The 20,701-nt window shown below is 41.7% G+C and overlaps 1 protein-coding gene across 1 annotated transcript in view; it reads right to left on the bottom strand.

Moving 5' to 3' along the window:
* The window catches only part of LOC128642575 (ficolin-1), a 116,418-nt gene extending 97,897 nt beyond the window's left edge, over positions 1-18,521 (bottom strand). The window contains exon 1 of the mRNA XM_053695340.1: positions 18,409-18,521. Within this exon, the coding sequence (XP_053551315.1) occupies positions 18,409-18,478 (70 nt within the window). The 5' untranslated portion in view covers positions 18,479-18,521. The remainder of the gene's footprint in view (positions 1-18,408) is intronic.
* Between the last annotated feature and the right edge of the window lie 2,180 nt (positions 18,522-20,701).

Here is a 20,701-nt window from a genome sequence, read left to right as displayed (position 1 = left end):
GTGAGTACCCTGTGTCTTGTCTTGTTTGGATATTGCGGTTTTTATTGATCTACACATATGGCGCCTCTGTTTTTGTTTCAGTTATCCATCATAGAAGTTTCATCATCCTTGTGGGTGAAGACCGAGAGCTGCCTTTCCATCATATGGACATTTAAGGACATTTGTTGGACTATTTTATATAGTCATACTAGTTACGACTAGTGTTGCGTTTGTATATATTTTAAATTTATTTCTCTCACATTTTTACATTTATATTGTATTTTGAGATTTATATACATCAATACTCTGGTAATATTTTGTATTGCATTCTAGCGCCTCCTATAGGAGATCTGTGATTTATAGGATTACGGGTACTCCTGTATTTGAATCTGCACAGCATACATTTGTTAGCTTCCAGCAAAACAAGAGGACTCACCTCCTCCTGCATAAAACTAGCAAAAGAATCCTCCATCTTGTCTGGTAATTTCCCTAATATGATAAGAGACAACCCCCTAAAATAAAGAAACCCCAATTAATTGCTAAATTTAGGGTGCCTCAACTTCTCCCTGCAATTATCCAAAGCGCTGCCGACCTACTGCCAGGTCCGGAACAGAATGCGCAGTGATGAAATCAGAGCAAAGTGAAAGCACCCAAACTGATGCACAACGTCACCCTGTCTGCTGCTCTGAAGAAAGACACTACACCAGTGCTGATCGCGCTAAAAATGTTAGGCGCTGTCTATAACTGCGAACCCTATCATCAGCGATAGTGAGCTCTCTATGCGAAGGACTGATTGTACAATTGCCCCTGTAATAAGTATGCTCTTCTGGCTTAAATGTCTACATTATAGTGTGGAGCCAACTCCACTGATAAGTTATACAAACACCCCTTCCACTCCATACAGAGCTTAAATAAAGGTGTCCAGATGACATTGACTGTCCTGCCCACCCCCATTGGAGGATATTTGGCAAAATGTCCCTTACCCGCTGAGTTAGGCATCAAGCCATATATAGGGGATAAGGGAAATCCTTACTAGTCAGAGGTCTTCATTGTAGCCAAGATTCCTCTGCTGTCCTAGTCTGCACTCTCAGCAGCTCCAGGTCTGACAGAAGCAACCCTTAACCTGAAAGAGGCCTTTGGCATAAAGGAAAATCAGTGTAACTAACACTATTTGCCTGGATGGGAGGTTAGCATAAATATACTGGAAGGAGGCCTGGGAACTTCCCTGCAACATCCAGCAGCTTAACTACACCAAAACTCTACTAAGTGAATGGCATATCTACTAACAGCTCCCCAGCCCTCTCTTGCAGGAATCAATCAATTGAGGACAATACAATCAGAATCTTCAGTAGAACACCTCTCTCTACCAACCTCCATTATATGAGGCAAAAAACTACTGAGAGAGTAGGGGAGGTGAGGGGGGTATTTGTTTGGGGTGTCTTTGTGCCCCATAGGTAATGAATGAATTTGTGGACTCTCACTGCCATAACAAAGAAAGAAGCAGAATCCCAGACCAGACCCACATTCTGAAGTATATTCTGCATTAGTCCACCAACAAAAAACACATTACGATAGAATCTAAATGTCTTCTAGAAAAGATACCCTCTAAGCTGCATATGGGCATAGATAAAAGATCATAAATAAAAAAAAGCCTGCACAAAAATAACCACCTGATAAGGAACAATCAAGATCCCCTAAACACTGCATCCAAATGAAACAGAAAGATGGCAACAAACAGTGAATATCTAATAATGCCAACCATATCAAGCAAAGGAACTGCAAGTGGAAAAGGATGTGCAGGTATAGATCCTAATACAAAATGCTTTCAATCAAGAACCCTTATAACAGTCTAGAATTCTAAAGCCAAAAGGAATAAAGAAAATACCCTTAATTTTTTGGCATACAGATCAAGATCAGCCCTGAGACAAAAAACAGGGATAACCACAGCAATGTCCTTCAGCCGTAGACACCTTAACAAGAGTTTATTTTTAAAACAAGTAGCCATAGCTGGATTAAAATGTATAACCTACAGTTTCCATGATTATTTAGATATTTCCTGCAGCATGAAACTCTTCCCAAGAGCTGATCAATTAGGAAGAATCTGCTTCTTACGAAAAGAAAAACTCTCAATCTCCTGAAAAACAAAGCAATGAATCCGGAAGTCTGGATTTATTTCATACTAAAATATATTAATTTATTCAAATAATTATATCAAATTTATATAGCAGGAAATAGCATACTACAAAACACAATTCAGACATTTGGCCTGACTGTTTAGATAAGCACTATATAAATAAATATACCACAGATACGGATAAAGACCAGATCATACTGTATAAACTAAAATACTTACAAAGTGAAAAACGTTTAGTATGTAGCAATTACAAATATATAAAAGTAAAAATATATATGGAAAAAAACCAGCATCAACAAAGTGCTTTCCTCTAAAGTATCGTCTTGCTATACTGAAAACTGTAAATGTCCTGTAAGACTGAGATTAGCCATTTAAACAAGTAACATGTTTATACCTACATAGGCATGGAAAATATAGTGTACACTAAATAATGCAATAGGACATAAAATATCTACAATTAAGTTTATATATAAAGAAACAATATGTGAACTGATATACATGCAGTAGACATATACAACCTGTCACAGATACTGGGCTGCAGGGATTGATCCCTTACCCCTCTATGACCTCACCCCTGCTGTCTCTCTGCGGTTTTGGGCTCCTCAGAGCAACCGCGATTCCCCAGACCTTCTGTTCCCATTGTTTTGTGTATTGAATGTCGTCTTGGAATAGCTGGTCGCTGACCGCCACTTTCCCCTTCGGCCGGCTGGGCCCCTTAAACTACCGGTCGGCCGCATCATCCAGGATTACCGGTGCCCTTTGACCCAGGTCGCTCCAGTGGCCCTTTGTCCCAGAGCTCTGCTCTTCTGGGGTTTGCTGCCTCTCAGGGTGGGCCAGAGGTGGGGTGATTCCCTATAACCCCTATTCTCCCTGGACTTCCAGGTGGACGTTTAAACCAGCATAACTCCGGTCCCAAGCCACGGATCACATCGCTTTTTGGACTGTAGATTCTGGGGACTAAGAGCTTTAAAATGACTCACAGGAAGTGCCGTCGCTCCCCCAGGATCACCCCGAAAACCGCCAACCCTGGGTACTGGGAATCTGTAGGACCATGGCTGCTATGGCCGGCACCAGCCTGTCTGGAGGGGCAGGAATGGCGGGAAAACTGTGGCATTGTCTCATGTCTTATCAAGATGAGTTGTATGTATAAAAGATGTGTGTTTGTCCCAATAAAATCAGTTCTTGTTTCACCTGAATGCTAGTCTGTCTAGTTATTTGGGTGGACTCCAGCTAAAATCACTTTCCTGGGCTACATAGCAGCCTGTCCCAGGCAGAGGAAGGACCCTCAGGCACAGCTACCCAGTCGGGGTAGCTGGAGTCTGCCACAGGGTGAGACCCTGAATACTGATGCTGTCGGGCATCAGGGATGGCTACAGGCCGTGGTCACTTGCCAGCTACATAGCTGCAGTCAGCAGGGAGGAAGCAGGACCCGTTTGGCGGAGCTACCCATTTGGAGTAGCCAGGGTATCCGTCACATTGGTTGGCAGCGGTGGGATGCTTCCATCTACCTGGAACGTCCAAACCACCAACTGAAGATCTTGCCGGATGGAGCAGTACCATGGGCTCCGGAAGGAAGAATTGAGAAAGTTGCTGCAGGCTAGAGGGAAAGTCGCTGGCAACAAGACAAAGGCAGTTCTCCTAGCCAAACTGATGGAGGACGATCGGGCTAGTGAACAGGCTGGTGGGTCGGACAGCGATCAAAGCGGGGGACGGCCCAGTACAGCCTCCACTCAGGGGACTACCATGTCCGACCTTCAGTGGCAGATACAGTGGCAACTGGCTCTCTATGGACCTACCCCCCCCCCCCCCGAGGAGAGCTTACCAGACCTACTGACGCCCCCAGGGGTGGATGACATATCCCTAGACGACAGGTTAGAGCCTAGACAGAAAAGGCAAGTCCGGCGACTCCTGGAACAGAGAAGTGACATGTTCTCTACTGTTCCTGGGTTTACCACCACAGCCATCCACCGGGTGGAGACCCCAGGACAGACCCCCCTGTGACAGGCTGCCTACAGGGTCCCAGAGGCCATCAGGGAAAGTATGCACTGGGAGCTCCGGGGAATGTTGAACCTTGGTGTCAATGAACCGTCCAACAGTCCCTGGGCCTCCCCGGTAGTGTTAGTGCCCAAGAAGGATGGAACTACCCAGTTCTGCGTTGACTACCATAGACTCAACGACAGAACCACCACTGACACCTATCCCATGCCCTGAGTAGATGACCTGTTAGATCGAATTGCCCGGGGCCACTTCCTGACCACCCTCGACCTATGCAAGGGTTATTGACAAATCCCCCTCGACCCTGAGTCCATCCCCAAGTCTGCCTTCATCACTCCCTTCGGCTTATACCAGTTTAAGGTCATGCCGTTTGGAATGAAGAACGCCCCAGCCACTTTCAAAAGAATAGTAGACCGCCTGTTAGATGGCCTCCAGGACTATGCCTGTGCATACCTGGATGACATCTCCATCTGTAGCAAGACCTGGGAGGACCATCTGGTCCACCTAGGCGTCGTCTTCGAGCCGCCGGCCTAACCTTGAAGCCAGATAAGTGTACCATTGGGCACTCGGAGGTTCAATACTTGGGCCACTGAGTTGGCTGTGGTAAGCAGCAACCCAAACCGGCCAAAGTCGAGGCAGTGGCTAACTGGCCCACCCCTAGGACCAAAACCCAAGTTCTTGCCTTTCTGGGTACTGCAGGCTACTACCGGAGGTTTGTCCCCAATTACATCACCCTCGCCAAAACCCTGACTGACCTGACCCGTAACCGACTTCCCCAAAAGGTCCTCTGGTCCCCCAAGTGTGAAAAAGCCTTCCAGAGTCTTAAGTCTGCCTTTATCTCTGCTCCAGTACTGGCCGCTCCTAACCCAGCCAAATGCTTTTCTGTCCACACAGATGCCTCTATGTTCAGAATGGGGGCCATACAAAGCCAGGCAGATGAGGAAGGAAAGGACCAACCCGTTGCCTACCTCAGTCAAATACTGCTACCCCGGGAAGTAGGCTACGCGGCGGTCGAGAAAGAGTGTCTGGCGCTGGTATGGGCTTTGAAGAAGTTGTCTACCTATATGGAAGACCATTCACCGTCCTTGCTGACCATAATCCCCTTGTATGGCTCAACCAAGTTTCTGGGGACAAGGGGAGACTGTTGAGGTGGAGCCTAGCCCTGCAGCCATTTAACTTTGACATTCATTACCGACTGGGAAAAGCAATGGGAATGCTGATGGACTTTCCTGGTGGACTGAAGTGGCATAAATTCCTCGGACATCCCCAGGCCGACCCTATGTGGATCTAGCCAGGTCTGCCAAACTGGAAGGGGGGAGTTGTCACGGATACTGGGCTGCAGGGATTGATCCCTTACCCCCCTATGACCTCATCCCTGCTGTCTCTCAGTGGTTTTGGGCTCCTCAGAGCAACCGAGATTCCCCAGACCTTCTGCTCCCATTGTTTTGTGTATTGAATGTCGTCTTGGAAGAACTGCTCGCTGACCGCCACTTTCCCCTTTGGCCGGCTGGGCCCCTGGAACTACCGGTCGGCCGCATCATCCAGGCTTACCGGTGCCCTTTGACCCAAGTTGCTCTAGTGGCCCTTTGTCCCAGAGTGCCGCCGCTGCCCCGGGATCACCCCGAAAACCGCCACCCCTGGGTACTGGGAATCTGTAGGACCATGGCTGCTATGGCCGGCACCAGCCTGTCTGGAGGGGCGGGAATGGCGGGAAAAATGTGGCATTGTCTCATGTCTTATCAAGAGGAGTTGTATGTATAAAAGATGTGTGTTTGTCCCAATAAAATCAGTTCTTGTTTCACCTGAATGCTAGTCTGTCTAGTTATTTGGGTGGGCTCCAGCTAAAATCACTTTCCTGGGCTACATAGCAGCCTGTCCCAGGCAGAGGAAGGACCCTCAGGCACAGCTACCCAGTAGGGGTAGCTGGAGTCTGCCACAGGGGGGGACCCTGAATACTGATGCTGTCGGGCATCAGGGGTGGCTACAGGCCGTGGTCACTTGCCAGCTGCATAGCTGCAGTTGGCAGGGAGGAAGCAGGGCCCGTTTGGCGGAGCTACCCAGTCGGGGTAGCCGGGGTATCCATCACACAACCTAATTAGAATTGTATATAAGACCATATTTCCTGTACACACATATAAACAGATTTTCAATGAGGAATTACATGTAGAAAGGCATAACTTTATATAAAAAAACATTATGTGCACGAAGCATAAAGAAGAAACATATTGTTTTTTCATATATATATATATATATATATATATATATATATATATATATATATATATATATATATACACACACACACACATATATATATATATATATATATATATATATATATATGACAATACATCAAGAATAGTACTGAAAATGCATAAAATGAACTGTCATAAAATATATACCTATCTGCATAACCATACAGTAGGGGAAAGCAATATAACCTAACTGACATTAACAGTATATAATAACCATATCAGGTTATGTGTGAGATTGCTGAGCAGAGTTTCTGTATTGGTTTAGAACGTGTCTCTTCTAGTACCTAGTTCAGTATGTTGCCTACTGAGCTATTCTGAACCTTATACACACTGAATTATATACAGTTCTTAAGCTCCCTGTATAACATTCCTAATAAAATAAGATTATGGCTGATTGCATAAAGAAAAACACAACTTTATTTGTATAGTACAAACAACAATTGGGACAGTTTTCATTCCATAATATAGAGTAAAAACAGTATATAGATACTAAAAAAATAAGCAGAGAGCCTTGTATAAATGCTCTGGCACACTTTAAGCTTAGTGTTAAATACACAAAAAACACACTTCAAAAGATCAGGGCGAGTTTGTGGACCCTCACCGCCAAGAAGGAAATTAACAGGTAAGCATAAATTTTATTTTCCTTCTAATGGCAGTGAGGGCCCACAAAAACATTCATAACCTATGGAAAATCAATACCCAAGCTGAGGAGTACATGAATGATAGGGAGGGAAAGTAGAGAAAGGCAGTCCTAAATACTAGGCACCACTGCTTGTAGAACCCTTCTCCAAAATGATGCCTTATGTTGAGGTAAAACAATGAATCTATAGAAGAGAGAAAAGAAGATCATGTAGCAGCCCTACAAATCTGATCAACTGACTTCATTTGTGAAAGTGCCAGAAGTAGATACCCCACAGTTTTTGTGCCGTAATTCGGAAAAGAGGCTACTGCCCCATTTCTGATAAGTCATGTGATCAGGAATCGTAGTCAGAAGAAAAGAGTAACAGCTGAGGCCTTCTGTCCCTTGCACTTACCAGAAACAGAACACACAAGGAGGATGAAAATCATGGGTAGCGAGAAGGTAGAACTTTAATGCTCTTGACCACATCCAAATTATGCAACAACCTCTCATTGGAAGAAAACGGATTGGGACAAAGAGATGGAACTACGATTGCTTGATTGATGTTGTGGAAAGAAACCACCTTAAGTAAAAAACACAGATTGGTCTTCAGAACCGCCTTATCAGAATGGAACACCCAGAAAAATAGGACACATCTGAGATCAGATAAATCCGACACTCTGCGAGTAGTTAAGCAATTAACCAAAGGATCACATCCCAATGAGCACTTAATATCGACAGAAGCTTAGTCTCAAACAAAGCCAGATGAAGAACTCTAGGAACAAAGATAAGGCTCCATGGAGGCGCATCAAGAATGTAATGGGTAATGATGATATATCACCAGACATAATTATCTCCATATAAGATATAAGTATGGTAATGCATAAACCATCAGCAATGCTGATAAACCACTATATATTAACATACTGATCGTGGTATGACATCAAATAGGATTATTATCTATGATAGATAAGATTGGTAATCCCCATAAGCAATAAGTATATTTAAGCAAAGGTGATAAATCACTAGCATTCACATATTCCCCGCTCCTGGAGAGAAGCACAACAAAGTGCAGTACTGCTGAGGAATTCGGAAGGGCGGGAATGGCTCCAAAGGAGCAGCAGGAGCGTGGAGCACGTCCACCGCCACAGAAAACTATCCTGCATAATAGCAGCATGCAAACTCCTAAAATAAACTGCCACGTGTTGTTTCCCTAGGCAAGACATAAGTGCTTCCTATCCGTAGGAGCTTAAGCCCATATTGATTGAAAGTAGCCGTAAACACTACTGGCTAGGCTGAAATTGATTCCCAGCACTCACACTACAGAGTAGGCACCGGGTCTGGATGGCAAGTCCAGTCAGAGGACCCGGTGTTGTCTCTGTGGTGTCACACACCCAGATAAAGGGACACATCTGATAAAGCGTCCTCATATGTACCTCATAATCGTTCCCCTATCCCCAGTGGGTACAAAAAAATGGAATAAATCAACCAGTAGATAATCTGTCTCCAGCTCTCATACAGTTAGACAATGAGTCATTAGAATGGGGAGAAAGGAGTATAGGCTAAGGCTCTGCTGTCCTGTAGGAGTTTTGAACAGCCATGTAAAATTGGTGTTACTAACACTGTTCTTAAATAAATAACAGGCTCTGTTCTTTGCTGTCCTGTAAGAGTCCTGAACAGAAGTGTAAAACGAGGGTAACTAACACTGTTCTGGAATAAATGAAAGCCCCTGTTTTAATAAAGGCTACATGCCACCCCCCTCCATGGAAAGTGTGAGGGTCTGAGTAGCTAACTGGATAATGCTGATAAATCATCCAAAACTGCTGTGAGTAATTTTGGCTCCCAAAATGGACAACAAGTCATTATGGGGGAGAAAGGAGAGAACGGACTAACCCAGTGACCAGGAAAGACATCTTCATCCAGGTTGGGACCAGTAAGAGGTCTTCATCCAGCATGGATTCCATCTGCTGTCAAAGGATGTACTTGAAGCAGGTCCAGGTCTGACAGTAGCAAGCTCCATCCTGATAGGGACCTGAGACACAATGGAAAGCAGTGTAACTAATACTGTTTGCCTAAAAAGGAGGATAGCATAAGTATACTGGAAGGAGGCCTGGGAACTTCCCTGCAACATCCAGAGCTAACATTCACCAAAACTTTACTAAGAGAATAACATGGCTACTAACAACTCCCCTGTCCTCTCTTGAAGGAAACAATCGATTAAGGACAATAAAATCAGAATCTTCAGCAGAGCATCTCTCTCTGCCAACCTCCATTACATAAGGCAAAGAACTACTGGGAGGGTAGGAGAAGTGGGAGGGATATTTCAATTTTATGTTTGGGGTGTCTTTGCCGCCTCCTGGTGCCAGGTGAAGTATTTCCCATAGGTTATGAATGTTTTCGTGAACCCTCACTGTCATTAGAAGGAAAGGATAATGATAAACTTAATACTTAATACTCCCATACGTCTCTAATGGCAAAATCCGTACTGAAGTGGGGAACTACAGGGGTCTAACCAGGAAGCCCTAAAATAAAATAACAAACAACGTTGCACATCTTCATTCTTCACGTACCTCCAGCAGAGGCAAAGAAAAGACTGATTACTATAGAGGTGGAAGGGTTTATATAGAGCTCTGATGTGTGGGAATCTGTGCCTCCTCCTAGAGGCAGGAAAGATAATTCCCAGGAGTAATGGATCATGGACTCTTATCACCTATATGAAAGAAGTTTATGCATAGGTTCAAAGGGAGGAGCCTGCAAAACCCTTCACAAAAGGTTAAGATTCTAGGGAGGAGAAATAGGCTTGATAACAGGTTTGATGCAAACCAGATTCTGAACAAAACTATGAAAATCAGGAATATAAGCAATCTTTCTGTGGAACAAAACTGAAAGAGCAGAAAACTGCCCCTTCTAAAAACTGGAAAATAGGTCCTTATCTAGACCATCTTGCAAAAACTGCAGAGTCCTAGGAATTCTGGAAAAAATCATGAAAAAAGGCATTCCAGTCCTTGTGATAGATCTTCCTAGTTACAGGCTTACAAGCCAGAATCAAGGTTTCAATCACAGAATCAGAGAAACCCCTATGTCTAAGGACTAAGCGTCCATCTTCCATGCCATCAAGTTCAGAGACTTGAGAGCCAAATGAAAAAACTGACCTTGGGGCAATAGGTCTGACCACAGAAGAAGAGTCCAAGAAGGGAAACTAGACATCTGAACCAGATCTGCATACCAAATTCTGTGAGGCCATGCTGGGGCAATCAGGATTGCAGATGACTTATCAAGCATTATCATAGAAATTACACTGGGAAGAACAACCAGAGGTGGAAAAAGATAAGAAGGCTGAAAAGACCAAGGAATTACTAGAGGATCCACTCTGCCTGTTGATCCCTGGACCTTGCAAAGTACCTGGGAAGTTTGATGTTCAAACAAGAGGCCATCAGATCTATTTCCCAAAGATCCACAATCTGATCAAATACATCCTGGTGAAGATACCACGCCCTTGGATGTAGAGATTGATGACTGAGAGAATGTCTGTCTACCAGTTGTTGGCTCCTGGAATATGAAATGCTGACAAGAATTGGTTTCTGCCCAGGAGAGAATCCGAGACACCTCCATCATTGCCAGGGAACTGTGAGTTCCCCCCTGATGGTTGACATAAGCTGTGATATTGTATGGAAATGGAGTTGAGACTCCCTTTTCAACAGAGGCCAAGGTTGAAGGACCCTGAAAATTGCAAAGAGTTCTAGAACATTAATTGGCAACCTAGCATTACGAAGATCCCAAGCTCCTTGTGCTTTTAGAGACCCCCAAACAGCTCTCCAACCTGAGAGGCTTGCATCTGTAGTGATCACAGTCCAGGTAGGATGAGCAAAAGAAGCCCCCTGAATAATAAACTGATGATCCTGCCATCATGTTAGAGACTGACTTGTACTCAGATCCAAAAATATCCTTTGAGATAGCGAAGTATAATCTCTGACCCACTGAATACAAAGCTGAAGAGGCCTCATGTGAAATTAAGCAAATGGAATTGCATCTGAGGCTTCAATCATAAGACATAGGACTTTCATACACAGAACCACTGAAGGAAACGAGAGGTTGAAGTTGCTGACACCAATTTCAACCTTCTCTGCTCTGCTAGAGAAAGACTCATGGATACTGAGTTACCTTTGTCTGAGGAACCAAATAACTCTTTGGAAAATTGATCCTCCAACCATGCTGTTGAAGAAACAAGAGTCGGTTGGTGTGATACTGCTAAATGAAAAGATGGAGCTTGAACCAAGATGTTGTCCAGGTAGAGAAACACTGCAATACTCTGAGACCGGATCACAAACAAAAAGGCACCCAGAAACTTTGAGAATATTCTTAGAGCTGTAGGCAGACCTAATGGTAGAGCAACAAACTGAAAATGAATCAAGGCAAACCTCTGAAACTGGAAATGATTTCTGTAAATAGGAACATGAAGGTTAGCATCCTTTAAATCTATTGTGGACATAAACTGACCTTGCTGAACAAAAGGCAGAATAGTCCAGATAGTTTCCATTCTGAAAGATGGAATCCTTACAAACCTGCTCAGAGCCTTTAGCTTTAGAACTGGTCTGAAAGTACCTTCCTTCTTTGGAACAATGAAGAGATTTTAATAAAACCCCATACCCTGTTCCAGCAAAGGAACTGTAACAATTACTCCCATATCTTTCACATCTGAGACAGACTGAAGAAAAGCTTGAGCTTTTACAGGAGTCCGTGGAACATTGGGGGAAAACAAAACTCTCTCTGGGAGGGCTTGTTCTGAATCCTATTCAATATCCCTGAGAAACAATATTTCAACAGCTTAGAGTACGGCAGCCAGCCAAAACGCATCAGCTGTGTTAGCCAACCTCTTCTATTTTTGCTTCTTACTGTCCGCTGTGTGCTACTTTATATGAAGTTTTTAGATATGAACATTTTTTGTTATAAAGGATAGAGGGACTTTAAAAGTTGGTGCTCCTGTTGCTTTTTGTTGCTGGGAAACAATATCCCAAACCCAGGAATCTGGAACAGACTAAAACCAAGCCTCCTGAAAGAGGCTTTATCTCTGCATCGGAAGCCACGCCTTCATGCAGTTTTGGTAGTAGGGATAGATTTCTTACCCTGTTTTGACTTGTTCCAGTTAGCATTAGGTCTCCAGACTGAACCAGAGAATTGTCTTTCTTATTCTGAGGAAAGGAACAAAAACTATTAGAAGCTCTGGATTTCCCTCTAGACATTCTGTCTTGAGGAAGAAAAGCCCCTTTAAATCCAGTAACAGTAGATATAATATAATCTATATCAGAACCAAATAACCTCTTTCCCTGAAAGAAAAGGAAAGAGACATCCAAAATTTTGACACCATATCAAAAGACCAACATTTAAGCTACAAGACTCACCTGGCAAGGACTGCCAAAGACATGCTTTTGACATTAATCTTAATAATATCAAATACAGCATTACAAATAAAATAAATAGCACTCGAGTAAACTCAAAAGATTAGCACTAGTAGAGTCATCCGAATACTGCTCTGAAAGACTAGACAACCATTAAGTTTAAACAACATCTACATCCGCAATATAAATAGCTGGTCTAAGAATATAACCTGCAAGTTAAAAGGCCCTTCTATGAAAAGATTCTAACTTTATGTCTAAAGGGTCCTTAAAGAAAGTACTGTCTTCCAAAGGAATAGTACTAAGTTTAGCCAGAGTAGAAATGCCCCCATCCTTATGAACTGTTTCCCATAAATCTAAGTTGGCAGCAGGTAAAAGATATAACTTTTTGAACTTTGCAGAATGAGTAAAATAATTACCTGGCTTAGACCATTCCCTAGAAATCATGTTGGAGACAGCATCAGGTACAGAGAAAGCCTCAGGGAGTTTAACAACAGTCTTGAAATTTGAATTTAAGCAATTACAAGGCTTATCATCAGAAACCTTAGGATCTTTAAACCCTAAAGTAATTAATACCTCCTTAAAGAGAGACAAAAAAGTTCAACTATAAACAAAAAAAGAGTCCTCATATCTAGAGGAAAACTCACTATCTGATGAGATAAAAAAGTATCCCTGGTCTCAGGGCAGATATAACTTGTAAACGGTTAAATCTGAACTGACCTATTATGATTGTTTGAAAATAAGAGAGCAGTCTGCATATTTTTCATGGTAGGAGACACAACATCAGCATTATTCTGAACAAACAGTAGGTGCATTAGTACCCAGAGAAACATCATTAGATTGGTCTGATTGCATTAACAAATCTAAACATGAGCCACATAAATCAGCTGGAGAAGGCACTTCAGGTTTGTTACAATAAACACACCTAATAATGGTAGAAAGGTGTTCAGGAGACTCAGTTTCTTGGCTAGATGTATGGACAGAATCCAGCTGCTCCATTATAGATATGGCAAAGCAATGCAATAAAGACTATAACCCCCTAAAAAAGCTCTTGAGGAAAGGAAACCACTTACTGCCTCCTAAGTAGCTTTTAAAAAATAGAGTCACAGTTACAATGTGTGCTAAGCCAAACTGCAAAACAAAGCAGGAGAAATTAACATTAAAACAGAGTACAAATAACGCTCCTCAGTGCGTGTGAAAAAAACTAAACAAAAAAAACCCTCACCGCACATAAGCGAGCTAACGTGCGCTAAACCGGCATGCGGGTAAACTATAGCAAGACTAAAGGCACATGCACTAACCAGACAAACGTTAACAGGACGTGCGGCATCTACGCACATAGAACAGAGGCCAACGTGCAAAAAAATAAGCTTCCTTATAAAAAAAAAAGCAGATGCGTGCAAAAACAGCAAGGGAATAGTGAAAAGGGCATATATAATAGCAAACATATAAATAACTATAAAAGTGTGCAAAACATAGCTATATGAGTGTCTAAATGTTAATAAAAAAGATACTTACCAATAGACACTCGTCCACTAGAAAACAAGCAGCAAACAGTCAAACCAGTACTGAAACATATCAGCAGAGGTTATGGAATAGGAGTATATTGTAGATCAATAAAGGGAGGCAAAAGACAAGTCCCTGCGACCAAATATAGAGGGTTTATGAAAAATTTCCCATGAAGTGAAAAAAGAATCATAAACTATACCCCATATACATCCCTCTGATAAGAAATGTACTCTGAGGGTAAACAGAGCGGCAATATAGACTGAAAACTCCTCTCTCTGAAGAATCAGATGCACATATTCATTCTTCAACCACCTCCAGCGGAGGCAAAGTAAAGACTGAGGAATGTGTGAGGTAGGAGCTGTTTTATTGGGCTCTTGGGGATGGGAAATCTTTTCCTCCACCTAGTGGTAGAGAAGAGTAATTCCCAGGAGTAATGGATCATGGACAGGAACACCTTTATAAAAGAAATATAGATAGATAGATGATACACACACATATATTACAGTATATATACACATACAGTACACGCATAAATAGTACTCTGTAATGTACATGATAGATTTTAAGTTCTTTAAAAAAACATGTAATTCAAAATTAAAAACTCTCATTATTCAGGTAGAGTGTGCAATTAAATAAAGAAAGAAACTCCCAATTTGCTTTTACAATCCTCAGTCACGTGCACACTCATGAGCTGCTCTACCTCAGTCACATGCACATTGCTGAGCTGCCCTACCTCAGTCGCAAGCAGACAGCTAAGCTGCCATACCTCAGTCACATGCACACCGCTGAGCTGCCCTACCTCAGTCACGTGCACACCGCTGAGCTACCCTACCACAGTCACGTGCACACCTCTGAGCTACCCTACCTCAAATCACGTGCACACCGCTGAGCTACCCTACCTCAGTCACATGCACACAGTTGAGCTACCCTACCTTAGTCACATGCACACCACTGAGCTTCCCTACCTCAGTCACATGCACACCGCTGAGCTACCGTACCTCAGTCACATGCACACGCCTGAGCTGCCCTACCTCAGTCACGTGCACACTGCTGAGCTACCTACCTTAGTCACGTGCACACTCCTAAGCTGCCCTACCTCAGTCACGTGCACACCGCTGAGCTGCCCTACCTCAGTCACGTGCGCACTGCTGAGCTGCCCTACCTCAGTCACATGCACACTGTAGAGCTGACCTACCTCAGTCACATGTACACTCCTGAGCTGCCCTACCTCAGTCACGTGCACACTGCTGAGCTGCCCTACCTCAGTCACGTGCACACTGCTGAGCTGCCCTACCTCATTCACATGCACAATGCTGAGCTGTCCTACCTCAGTCACATGCACACTGCTGAGCTGCCCTACCTCAGTCACATGCACACTCCAAATTTACCCTACCTCAGTATGTTGTCATGCAAATAAACTCAATTTTAACAAATAAGGCCAAGAGAGAGAAAACTCGGACTTCTGTCTTTTTTCAACCTCATCTACTATGTTACTATGTATAAGAGAAGTAAATAGTCATTTTTGCTTTTCTTTTACCCTCTGTCTAAATCAAGAAAGTCTATGGTTTATTATTAACTTCCATATCCCTTTAAGTGACCAATACTAGTTGCTACATCATTCTGTGGATTCAGCTGCTCACACATTGTACAATTCTATCAAACTGCCTGATGGTTGAAAAAAAGAAAAGAAAAGTCTCCCATAATTATAGCAATAAATTAGCAGAAATTATTTAAAAAAAAAAAAAAAAAACCTCTACGTATTATTAATATGACAATATACAGAAGTTCAAGTGATAGTAAATCCTAGTGTTTGTGAAACATTAGGATTTATCAATACAATAAATAAAGGGGATTTTCAGTCATGAAGTTTAACCCCTTAACGACAATTGACGTACCTGGTACGTCCTCTGTTGTTTGAAGTGCTGGAAGCGATCATGATCGCTTCCAGCTGCTTACAAGGGATTGTAGTGATGCCTCAATATTGAGGCATCACTGCAATCCCCTATTTTACCCACCGATGCAGAGAGGGCCACTCTGTGGCCCTCTCTGCATCGCCATTGATAACACATTCGTTGGTGGGTGGGAGCAGCTTCTGGGAGTAGGGTAAGCTGTATGTGTCTTTATGATGCATCCCGATCCGATATCTCATTGTCGGTGGATGCGGCCAGGGAGGCGGTTGCGGTGGGGGGTCGGGGAGCGTGTGCGTGTGCGCACGCAAAATATATGCACTCAAGTGAAAAAAAAAAGACAGATGCATTTGAAGGGGGGATCTCTGTTTAGTAAGGGATCTGGGAGGGGGAGGGATGTAGATTATTGAGGGAGGGCAGCTACACTACAGAAAACAAATGTTTAATATAAAAAAGTAAAAAAAAAATATTTTGGGGGGCAAATTGGGTACTGGCAGACAGCTGCCAGTACCCAAGATGGCGGCAAATAGGTAGAGGGGGGTTAGAGAGATGTATGGGGGGTATCAGGGAGGTTGTGGGGTAAGGGGGGATCCATCACTGCAGACTGTATGAAAAAAATGGAAAAAAAAATAATAAATTCTTTTTATTTCAGTACTGGCAGACTTTCTGCCAGTACTTAAGATGGCGGTGACAATTGTGAGGCGGGGGAGGGAAGAGAGCTGTTTGAGGGGGGTCAGGGGGGATCAGGGGGTGGGATGTGTCAGGTGGGAGGCTGATCTCTACAATAAAGCTAAAAATTAACCCTACAAGCTACCTAATTAACCCCTTAACTGCTGGACATATTACAAGTGTGGTGCGCAGCAGCATTTAACGGCCTTATTATTACCAAAAAGCAACGCCAAAGCCATATATGTCTGCTATTTCTGAACAAAGGGGATCCTAGAGAAGCATTTACAACCATTTGTGCCATAATTGCACAATATGTTTGTAAATAATTTCAGTGAGAAACCTAAAATTGTGAAAAATTTAACAGTTTTTTTTATTTGATCGCATTTGGCGGTGAAATGGTGGCATGAAATATACCAAAATGGGCCTAGATCAATAATTTGGGTTGTCTACCACACTACACTAAAGCTAAAATTAAACCTAAAAGCTCCCTACAAGCTCCCTAATTAACCCCTTCACTGCTGGGCATAATACACGTGTGGTGTGCAGCAGCATTTAGCAGCCTTCTAATTACCAAAAAGCAACGCCAAAGCCATATATGTCTGCTATTTCTGAACAAAGGGGATCCCAGAGAAGCATTTACAACCATTTATGCCATAATTGCATAAGTTGTTTGTAAATAAATTCAGTGAGAAACCTAAAGTTTGTGAAAACATTTGTGAAAAAGTCAACAATTTTTTTTATTTGATTGCATTTGGCGGTGAAATGGTGGCATGAAATATACCAAAATGGGCCTAGATCAATACTTTGGGATGTCTTCTAAATAAAAAATATATACACATCAAGGGATATTCAGGGATTCCTGAAAGATATTAGTGTTCCAATGTAATTAGCGCTAATTTTGAAAAAAAGTGGTTTGGAAATAGCAAAGTGCTACTTGTACTTATTGCCCTATAACTTTAAAAAAAAAAAGCAAAGAAGATGTAAACATTGGGTATGTCTAAACTCCGGACAAAATTTAGAAACTATTTAGAATGAGTGTTTTTTGGTGGTTGTAGATGTGTAACAGATTTTGGGGGTCAAAGTTAGAAAAAGTGTGTTTTTTTTCAATTTTTTCCTCATATTTTATATTTTTTTTATAGTAAATTATAAGATATGAGGAAAATAATGGCATCTTTAGAAAGTCCATTTAATGGCGAGAAAAACGGTATATAATATGTGTGGGTACAGTGAATGAGTAAGAGGAAAATTACAGCTAAACACAAACACTGCAGAAATGTAAAAATAGCCATTGTCATTAAGGGTAAGAAAATTAATGCTAAAAGTTCCTTTATTTGTCTGCGTTAGCCACACTGAGTGCCTCAGGCTGCCCACATCAGAACACTTATCACTGAGATGATCTTAGCCAATAGCGTGCTAACTATCTGACATAATGCCAGCTGGGCCACACGGCTATTGGCTAAGAGGTGGAAACGTCACCTCATTGAAAAATAGTGCTCTGCTGTGGGCTGCCTGAGGAGCTCAGCGTGGCGAACGCTTTAGACAAATAAATGAACTTTCAGCATGAAGTATTTTATACATCATGACTGAAAGTCCCCTTTATTTGTCAAACTGGTAAATCCGAGCGTTTCACAAACGCTAGGATTTACTATCATTTTAAATGCTAAAATCTAAATATTGTTAATACTCAAATAATCTTAATGTTTTACATTGTTTCGAGAGCCTGATATTGAATGCAATTACAATTATCTACATCTGTTTGAAATCACTTGAAGATTAAAAATATATATATAACATTGAAAGAGTTTAAAATATAAGTGGATTTAAAACTGCCCAGCTTCTGATAAAACAGCACAGGAGTAACGTGTTTACCTTACAACATAGATGTAATTGGAAGGACAACTTGCCAAGACATTTACTAAACCTGTTCATATGCTTATTGGTCACTTACCTGGGCAGGTGTCAGCAGCATTAGCCAATGAGGTCACCAGCCAGAGCACTGTGAGTACTGAAGCCCACATGTCGGTTGTTAGGTGTTTGCTCCTCTCAGTTTTCTGCCTGTGATTGAGCTTAATAAAGGTTGTTTATAGCTCCTCCCTGGGGTTTTTTTTTTTGCACACTCTGTACTAAACATTCTGTCCTGCTTTCAGCTAAAGGGAAAATACACCTGATACATTTCTATGTAACATTTCTCCTTCTCACTCCATGAATTGTTTAAAGGAATAGTCTAGTCAAAATTAAACTTCTGTGATTCAGATATAGTATGCAATTTCAAGCAACTTTCTAATTCACTCCAATTACCAATTTTTCTTCCTTCTCTTGCTATCTTTATTTGAAAAAGCAAGAATGTAAATGTATAAACCAGCCAATTTTTGGTTCAACACCTGGGTAGCACTTTCTGATTGGTGTCTAAATGAAGCCACCAATCAGCAAGCGCTACCCAGGTGCTGAACCAAAAATGGGCCAGCTTCTAAGCTTACATTCAAATAAAGATAACAAGAGAACGAAGAAAATTTGATAATAGGAGTAAATTAGAAAGTTGCTTAAAATTGCATGCTCTATCTGAATCATGAAAGTTTAATTTTGACTAATTCCTTTAATAAGTTATAGTTTCTCATTCCAGTAGGCTGTTTCTTAGCTGTCAGTTCTCCTTTCAGACTATATATATATAAATATATATATATATTTTTTTTTTTGTTTAAAGGGACAGTCAAGTCCAAAAAAAAACTTTCATGATTTAAATAGGGAATGTAATTTTAAACAACTTTCCAATTTAATTTTATCACCAATTTTGCTTTGTTTTCTTGGTATTCTTAGTTGAAAGCTAATTCTAGGAGTTTCATATGCTAATTTCTTAGACCTTGAAGACTGCCTCTAATCTGAATGCATTTTGACCACTAGAGGGCATTAGTTCATGCCTTTCATATAGATAACGTGAAGTTATCTGGGAGCAGGCACTGATTGGCAAAACTGCAAGTCTGTCAAAAGAACTGAAATAAATGGGCAGTCTGCAGAGGCTTAGATCCAAGGTAATCACAAAGGTAAAAAACATAATTTATGTAAGAACTTACCTGATAAATTTATTTATTTCATATTGGCAAGAGTCCATGAGCTAGTGACGTATGGGATATACAATCCTACCAGGAGGGGTAAAGTTTCCCAAACCTCAAAATGCCTATAAATACACCCCTCACCACACCCACAATTCAGTTTCAACTCACCACACCCACAATTCAGTTTAACGAATAGCCAAGTATTGGGGTTATAAAATAAGGAGTAAAAAAGAATACAAAAAAGAGGAACTGGAAAAATAATTGTGCTTTTATACAAAAAATCATAACCACCAGAAACATCAGGTAAGTTCTTACATAAATTATGTTTTCTTTCATGTAATTGGCAAGCGTCCATGAGCTAGTGACATATGGGATAGAAATACCCAAGATGTGGAAGTCCACATAAGAGTCACTAGAAAGGGAGGGATACAATAAAAACAGCCATTTTCCGCTGAAAAAATTAAATCCACAAAAAATAAGCTTTTCTCATAAATAGAAAGAAAAAACTTAAAACATTAGCAGAAGAATCAAACTGAAACAGCTGCCTGAAGAACTTTTCTACCAAAGACTGCTTCAGAAGAAGCAAGTTGCTGCTTTGCAAATCTGATTAACTGAAGCTTCATTCTTATAAGCCCAAGAAGTGGTGACTGATCTAGTAGAATGAGCTGTGATCCTCTGAGATGGGGACTGTCCCGCCTCCAAATAAGCTTTATGACTCAAAAGCTTCAACCAAGATGCCAAAGAAATGGCAGAAGCTTTCTGCCCTTTCCTAGAACCAGAGAAGACAACAAATAGACTAGAAGTCTTCCTGAAATCTTTAGTAGCTTCAACATAATATTTCAAAGCTCTTACAATATCCAAAGAATGCAAAGATCTTTCAAGAGCATTCTTGGGATTAGGACACAAGGAAGGAACAACAATTTCCCTACTAATGTTGTTAGAATTCACAACCTTAGGAAGAAATGTAAACAAAGTCAGCAAAACAGCCTTATCCTGATGGAAAATCAGAAAAAGAGACTCACGAGAGAGAGCAGACAGTTCGGAAACTCTTCCAGCTGAAGAGATAGCCAAAAGAAACAACACTTTTCAAGAACGTAGTTTAATATCCAAAGAATGCATAGGCTCAAAAGGAGGAGCCTGCAAAGTCTTCAAAACCAAATTAAGACTCCAAGGAGGAGAGATTGATTTAAT

Source organism: Bombina bombina, chromosome 12 (assembly GCF_027579735.1).
Source record: "Bombina bombina isolate aBomBom1 chromosome 12, aBomBom1.pri, whole genome shotgun sequence".
NCBI classification, from domain to species: domain Eukaryota; kingdom Metazoa; phylum Chordata; class Amphibia; order Anura; family Bombinatoridae; genus Bombina; species Bombina bombina.
Note: the sequence above shows the minus strand (reverse complement) of the source record. Positions and strands in the feature narration are given on the sequence as shown.